Source organism: Clinocottus analis, unplaced genomic scaffold (assembly GCF_023055335.1).
Source record: "Clinocottus analis isolate CAN_PGR_092001 unplaced genomic scaffold, fCliAna1.0.p SCAF_12, whole genome shotgun sequence".
Taxonomy (NCBI): Eukaryota; Metazoa; Chordata; class Actinopteri; order Perciformes; family Cottidae; genus Clinocottus; species Clinocottus analis.
In genome coordinates, this window is record NW_027175843.1 from 19479145 (window position 1) to 19487002 (window position 7858).

The window sequence follows — 7858 nt, forward strand, 5'->3', positions numbered from 1 at the left end:
TATATATATATATATATATGTATGTAAACCTTTCATCATCTTCATGTGAGCGGGCTGAAGCTTCTGATTTCATATCTTCGTGTTCATCCGTTCTGAAACGGTGACGGCAGCAGAAACAAAGTGTTGTTTTCCAGGCGCTTAAAGGCCCACGGAGGTTTCCAGGTAACGCACAGGTGTGATGTCAGAGTGACACAGAATGTCACCGCGTCGGCGCTTTCACTCCGTCACAACACGCCGGCAGAGTGAGACGTTTTCCACTGTTTTCAGCGTCTTTTGCAAAATTGGTGCTTTTGCAAACGCACCAGATTTGCAAAGATATGCTGAAAACAGAAATGATTCAGGTATTCCAAAGAATCATAAACCAGACACAACTGCTCATGACTGCTCATGCATTGGATTGCATCAAACACACAATTACAAACTAGGATAAAAAAACAAGATGTACTTTAAAAGCAGGCTATTTTTCGGCCCTGTCCTCAAAAATGTCGTCCCCAAACTAAAAAGGGTGAATCTCTGCAACCACGAGAGCTCTATGAATATTGTTGGTGTTATTGTTGGGGACTTCATCACGTTTTCTCCACTGAAATGACACCCTAAAGTGCACTTTATCATGTTTTCTCCACTGAAATGACACTCTGAAGTGCACTTTTCACCACTAAAATGACACCCTAAAGTGCACTTTATCATGTTTTCTCCACTGAAATGACGCCATCAAATGCACTTTATCATGTTTTCACCACTAAAATGACACCCTGAAGTGCACTTTATCCTGTTTTCTCCACTGAAATAACACCCTAAAGTGTACTTTATCCTGTTTTCTCCACTGAAATGACACCCTAAAGTGCACTTTATCATGTTTTCTCCACTGAAATGACACCTTAAAGTGCACTTTATCATGTTTTCTCTATTGCAAAATACACTGCATAATACTGATTGTGACAATAATACATTGTTTGTGAGCGAAGCTTTTTTCACTGCTTCTGTCACTTCTAAGGAAATGAGGCTGTTCATAGTGCTGAGACTCAACTGGTTGAGAGCAATCAGAGCATTTAGGTCTGCTCAGCTTTCCTGCAGAGCCACATCTTGGTAAACTTTACCGGCAAAACACCACCATCGCTTCCTGTGCTGGCGCACACTTTCCATGACAGCTGTGAGAAAGTGCACAACTATAAAGGCACGTTTCACTGTTTTTTTCCTGTATTCTGATACAATTTGTTCAGCGTGAGGGTGTGTGCTCACTAGCTTCTTGTGATATTGGGAGTGTGGGACTCTTTTGTGTTGTCGCAGAGTGAGATATACTGGAGGATGTTGCTGACCCACTGTGTGACGCTGTGGGTTGTGTTGACGGTCCTCAGCCTCGGCCGGCCTGTGTGGAGTGGTGAGTATGAACAGATTCTTGCTGATGTGACAATAGTCAGAAACCCTGACCTCTGTGGTGACTCCATTTATAAACCTCAACCCCAAAAAATGTTACTTTTTCATATTTTTTAGAAAATAAAATATTCTGTGACAGTACTGTGCAAACACTAATGTTGCACTCATGTGCTGGGCAGTTATAAGAAGACGCTTTTGTCCTCTTTGTCTCTGATTTTAGGTGTAAAAGGCAATAAAATATGTTGTCCACCTGCTTTCATTTGATATTCAATAATTAAATGTTGAAGAATCAAACAGTACGCTACACTCATACAGTGCATTGTCAAAAGAACAGTACCACATTTCTGGAAATACGCGGCAACAGTCAGCTACAGTTAACATGTAGCTTAAGTTAGCATGTCGCTAGCTTAGCAAAAAGATAGAAACAGCTAGCCAGTTCTGTCCAAAGCTAACAAAGTCTCACATCCAGCATCTCTACGACTCAATTATTAACATGTTATCTTGTTTGTTAGCCAAGTATACCTTACATGTAATGACTATTTCCTTTAGTTTCTAAGCTAAGCTAACTGGCTGCTGGCTATGTTGAATTTACCACACAGATGTGAGAGTCCTGTTTTAATTTTACTTTCACCAAGGAAGCAAAAAAAGCATATTTTCCAAAATGTCAAACTATTTCCAACTTCATTCTTTCTGCCTGAAGGTGGAAATTATGCTAAAAAAAAGTGCTCGTGGAACTTTTCTCTCTTGTCAATGAGCTTTTTTTTTTTTTTTTACCAAAATAAGAAAAAGGTGGTGTTGAATCAATTTAATATTTCATAATTGTCATTATTGAAGTGAAACCAATATTTTACTATTCTTTTTCATTTTTTCTGTTTGTCAAGTTTTAATATTAAACTTAACTTAATTAAATCTTACAGTGGGCCCTGTTTTATATTTACTTACAGATTTACACATCATAATAATTTAGGTGGACACTCCTGATCATAATTCAACAATTCAGTAAAGAATGAAGATGTCAAACTGTCCAAATAAAAAAATACTTTATCTAAAACTCCCACTTTGTATGGAAAGAGAGCAAAAAAAACTGCTGAACATTTGATCAAAATGGCTATAATTTAAGGGTTTGCTTCTGCAAATTGTCTTTTTAATTTAGATTTTACATGACATATCATTTACCTGACACAAAGCGACTAAGTGCAAAGATGTAGACACTCTAAGTATGCACTTTATTGCAGTTTAAAAGCATTGAATGCATCTATTATTTCATTTAAGAGCAGCAGAAACACCTTTTCTCACATGTGAGCACGCCATTAATGACTGTAATGTCAAACGCTTAACTGTTATGCAGTGTTATCTAATATTATTCTGCATGACCTACATTGAGGCATCACCTGGTTTAGTTGAGGACTCGCGTGAACCCTGCAGAGCTCAAGAGTTTCATCTGTCTCGTGTGTGAAACACAGGAAGTGTCGTGTGGGTGTGGAGCGCTCTTTAGGATTTCATACGTCACCTCAAGCTGAGCTGATTATTACAAAAAAAGTCAAGTTTAGAAATGAAATTTGTTATTTTTTAAGTACATTACATTTTATTTAGCTGAGGCTTTTATCCAAAGAGACTTACAACAATTTAACTCTGAGTCTGAACTCAGAACAAGAATGAAGAAAGTACAATTTGTTAAATAAAGTTAAACTATACATATATATATATGCATGTAGGTCATATGTTAAACTATATATATATATACATAGATATATATATACATACATAATATATTATATGTATATGTATATAATATATATACATATATATATATTATATACATATATTTTTATATATATATATATATTCATTTCTTTATATATCTGTCATCCCTGTTATTATTTATTTTATTTAATTATTTTATTTTGTGTGTCTAGTTTATTTCATTTGATGTCTGTAAGTGTGGGATGCTGCTACTATGACAAAAAAAAAATCCCTTTGGGGATTAATAAAGTACTTTTTATTCAATTTCATTTCATTCAAACTACAAAGTGCTATCAGTGCGACTAAATTGCTACTAAAGTGCTACGACGGTGCTACTTTTCCTTATTTAAGTAACTGTGAAAAATAAATTAGCAGCCATTTCCCTCTGTCCGCCTCTGCCGTTAAACTTTAAAGGTAGTATTTTGCTCCTTTGCAGACAGCTGTGTTTCGTACAATGCCCTTAAAGAAAGTCTATAATCATGGGGTCAAAACCCAACCTTCCCCTTTCCTCTCGCCAGCTGTGAAGGTGATCCAGCCCTACAGGGTGCTGAGCACCAACGGCACGGCGCAGGTGAAGTGCCTCGTCCGACCTCGGGCCTCCTTCCAGCAGCTCCGGCCCGCCAGTGACCAAACCCCGGCGTACCCGCACCATGACCCTGAGGAGCTCCGCGTGACCCTGCTGAAAGGCCTCCACGGCACGCGGGAATTCTGCTCCTCCTTCATCAACATCACCGGGCAGAGAGAGCCGGGGGTGGGGCAGGAGGGGCGGGTAAGTCTGAGGGTGGATGCTTTATTTTATTTAGCAGCTTCCTAATGAGAGACACATTTCCTTTTCTCAAAGGTAGAACAGCTTTGCATGTCTCATGAGAGAGATTTTAGGTATTTTCGTTCGGTTCGGTTGGGAAAATGCTGACTGTCAATCATTTCTGATAATGGCGACCGCAGTGGTCGAGGATCGGCGGTTGAATCCTGCTAGCCAGTCCTTGAGCAAGACACTTAACCCTGAAATAGCTCCCATAGCTGCGACTACGGTGTATTAAAGTTAGTTATGTAAAGCGTCTTTGAGTATTCATAAAAAGCTGTATACCCAACCACACACACAGTCCTGATGTTTAACACTTAATAAATACTACATGATCATATTCCCTGACTTTTAGCTTTCATATTCTCCTAGATAGTCGTGAATAAACAAAATACTTGAGGCAAGTTTACTTATAAAACACATTAGAGCAAATCAAATTGCTTTATATGTAAAAACCTATCAAAACAAAGGCCAGCAAAATTGATATTATTATTAATATTCAATCATTTTCAAAGAACCAAAGAGAATCATCATCATGTATAGCCATCAACATCTTCATTGGACCTCAGCATAATCCTAAACATCCCGGGTCAAGGGTCAATTAACCGACACATGAAATAGAAACAGATTTCTAAGAAGACTCTTTTGAAGAAAACATAATAAAGGTCAAGTAAATATTTCTACTACAACGTCACCTTCATGCACGGTGCATGGAGAAGGGGAACGTTCTCAAAGGTCACCAGCCGAAATGAGTTAGAGTCAAATTAATGTTGTTTATATTCACGTCCATCTGGGACTCAGCTTTCTGAAATAAAATTATTTTGAGCATTTATAGCAGCCCGTATGGGACGACATGATCTCTAGTGGAAGGGCATCGTCCTACAGGCCACCTTCTCACTTTTGCTCGCACATTTGGGCCTTTCGCAGACGGGATTTCATCATATTTCATCTATGGGGGCATCCGAAGAGGCACTTCTGAGTTGTATGCCTCTTCAAAAAAAGAAAGAAAACGTCTCCAGCAGCGTGCCTGACACGTGACACTACAACAGTGATGGATGCGATTTTCAACAGACATCCAAGTTCAGCTATTTCAAGATACTTTGTTGAAGTTGTCATCTTGAGTTTGAGCAAAAGTCAATGTCATATTTGTGCTAGAGGGCTTTTTGAAAGAGGCTGTGTGTGTGTCGCATGAACGCATTGAACAAAATGAATGTCAATATTTTGTATTGACAAATGCTCAATTTGGCCTGAGGATGGCGCCAGAGTTCACACAGAGCCAGTGGGTGTAGCGGGCACAAGAGGCAACCGTCACCTCCTTTTTTTTTCCATGTCTTGTGAATCTTTGGTAATTTGGCCTCAAAGTATTTGAAATAATTTCTTCCCAATCTATTTCTAGCCTCCATCTTGTCTTTGTTCTACTCAAAAGTAATACATTAAAAATCTATGGAAGCCCATTCACGCCAGTAGAAGTTGAAATGATGAGATAGAAAGTCGAAATTATGATTTTATTTTTTATTTTTTTTACCAGATAACAGGAATAATTTCAACTTTCTTTCATCATAATTACAACTTTTTTTAAAATCTCATGGTTAGTTATGACTTTCTATCTCATAATTATGACTTTCTTATCTCATAATTTTGACTTTCGATCTCATAATTACAACTTTTTTTATCTCATATTTAGTTATGAGTTTCTATTTTATAATTCCAACTTTCTAATGTCATAATTTAGATTTGGTATGTTATAATTCCAACAATCTATCTCATTATTATGACTTTCTACATCATAGTTATGACTTTCCATCTCATATTTACAACTTTCTATCTCGTTTTTTTTTCCTTAGCTGGGAATGGGCTTCCATAAATATCTCACGATTAAAAAACGATGAAACTCAGCTGAAATGTGTGTTTTAGGTGCAGTGCTCTGCTCAGATGGGAGAGGGCGCCATGGAGGTGACAGTGTCCGGCCTGAGGGCCGCAGACACGGACTTGTACCGCTGCAAGATTGAGATCTTCTTCCCGCCGCCGTACCGGCTGCTCACCGGCAACGGCACGCTCGTCCACGTCTTAGGTGAGTCGACAACACCCGAGACCGGCAGACAGGTCACACATCGTCCTGTCTCACTCTCGGCCTCACTTTCCCCTTCACTGCATTTCCTTTTGGTCCACAGGCAGCTCGGACTGTCCCGTGCCGGCTCAGAGGCAAACTGCACACCGGGGTGATGATGAGGAGGGTGAGGAAGGCGGTGAGAGGACGGCACCAGTCAGTGTTCCTGTGGTTGTACTGGTGATACTGGTCATCTTTGTTCTCATCATCATTATCTATTTCCAGGTCAGAACATTATTATCTGATTTTTATTTACACATTTTATTGTTATTATTCATTTAGTACTAGTTATAATGTTAGTCCACACAATCTGGAATTTAACCTAAATACTATATTTTACACGGTCAAAAATAATCACACTATCACTGTGCAGGTGTGTCGTCTTTTTATGTGCAAATAAACACCGTATGGTTTTAAAAACTGGCTTAAGTTGGAAAAAAAGACACTTTTAAATACACATAAAAGTTGAATTTGTTTGTTAAAGACACTAATTAATCCTAGTTTGAGATTAGTGATTGGCTCAATCAACATCTATCAACAGTAATGCCTTAATGATGCAGGTTTAATCCTTTCTATCTGTATTTAACTGAGTCATCCTCTCTGACATTCTCTGCTGTTACTCTCTCTCTAAATTATTTAAGCAATAAGGTACTCGAGGTAGTACTGTATCGTCAATAATGTACAGGTCAAGGGTCTGCCGGCCCTCCGTGTACATTATTGACGATACAGTACTGCCTCGAGTACCTTATTGCTTTTATAATACGGTTGCCAGAAACATTATAAATACTATGTAAAAAGTAAGCTGCCTCTCAGCACAAAATAGTTGTTGCCATCAAACGTTGTGTATCACACACACACACACACACACACACACACACACACACACACACACACACACACACACACACACACACACACACACACAAGAGAGTCAGTGAAATTACCTACAATAATTATCTCTAACTGTAAATCATCAGGATTTTGTGATGAGCTATCAAAACCTTTTCATTCCTCATTTTAGTTTAGTTTTGCGCACTCGTTAATTTTTCACTTCTGCCATTCTCATCAAAAGTTAAAAAAAAATATGAAAGATTACACGAAACATGTTTAACTAACGGTTGCGCAACATCTACCTGTTATTTGGACTGATATGGAACGCTCTGGTAAATAAAAAACAGGTCGTACAGGACATTACGGCTCAATACAGTACACACTCACTCTCAACCAATCAGAGAGCTTGATTTCATTAATGGCATTAACGGTGTGTTTTCTATTTGCAGGCTCTTCAGTGTGAGCGGTGGAGGAGGGAGACTGTGCCTGGTGGGCTTCACGAGACGGATGCTGCTGCATTTTCATGTCAAAACATTTCATGAAACACTCGCTGAATAAACACTTCCCAAAGCCGCATGGTATCAGGGGCGTACCATTGAGTTAAAATGGAGCGTTGGAGGGTCAGTATTGACGTTTAATAAATATCACCTCTGTTTTGATTGAGGTTTTTATTTCATTTTATTTTACACAGCTATTGAAAATTACATATTTGGTGCCTGTGGCTATCTTACTTATTAAGTATAACATAATGTTTACATTGTTGTAAACACAGATTGTATTATAAAGCTGAAGCTTGATTGAGTTTTTATTTACAAATGCAATGCTTTGAGGGATTAGGGTGCGTTACAGCATGGTTGCATGTGAATCTATTGTGACTTAATGTCAGTTAATTTTGTTGCCATTGCAATGTTCAGCAAATATTCATGTTGTGTATTTTCTGAGAATAAAGTTTCTTTACTTTCAATTGTAAATTTGTGGAAAAAACTATATTATTACCCAAC

The 7858-nt window shown here is 38.3% G+C and overlaps 1 protein-coding gene across 1 annotated transcript; it reads left to right on the plus strand.

The window, feature by feature from the left end:
* Positions 1-1305: 1305 nt before the first annotated feature.
* cd28 (CD28 molecule) lies at positions 1306-7399 on the plus strand. The gene is made up of 5 exons (XM_068571848.1): positions 1306-1378; positions 3636-3886; positions 5834-5990; positions 6091-6251; positions 7307-7399. Exons 1-5 carry the CDS (start codon positions 1306-1308, stop codon positions 7397-7399), a joined length of 735 nt encoding a protein of 244 aa, XP_068427949.1.
* Positions 7400-7858: the final 459 nt, after the last annotated feature.

Excerpts from the sequence above, each read along its gene's own strand:
- cd28 (XM_068571848.1), top strand. The coding sequence starts at position 1,306 with ATGTTGCTGACCCACTGTGTGACGCTGTGGGTTGTGTTGACGGTCCTC. Across the intron at positions 1,379-3,635 it reads CGGCCGGCCTGTGTGGAGTG|CTGTGAAGGTGATCCAGCCC; the intron begins GTGAGTATGAAC and ends TCCTCTCGCCAG. Across the intron at positions 6,252-7,306 it reads TCATCATTATCTATTTCCAG|GCTCTTCAGTGTGAGCGGTG; the intron begins GTCAGAACATTA and ends TTCTATTTGCAG.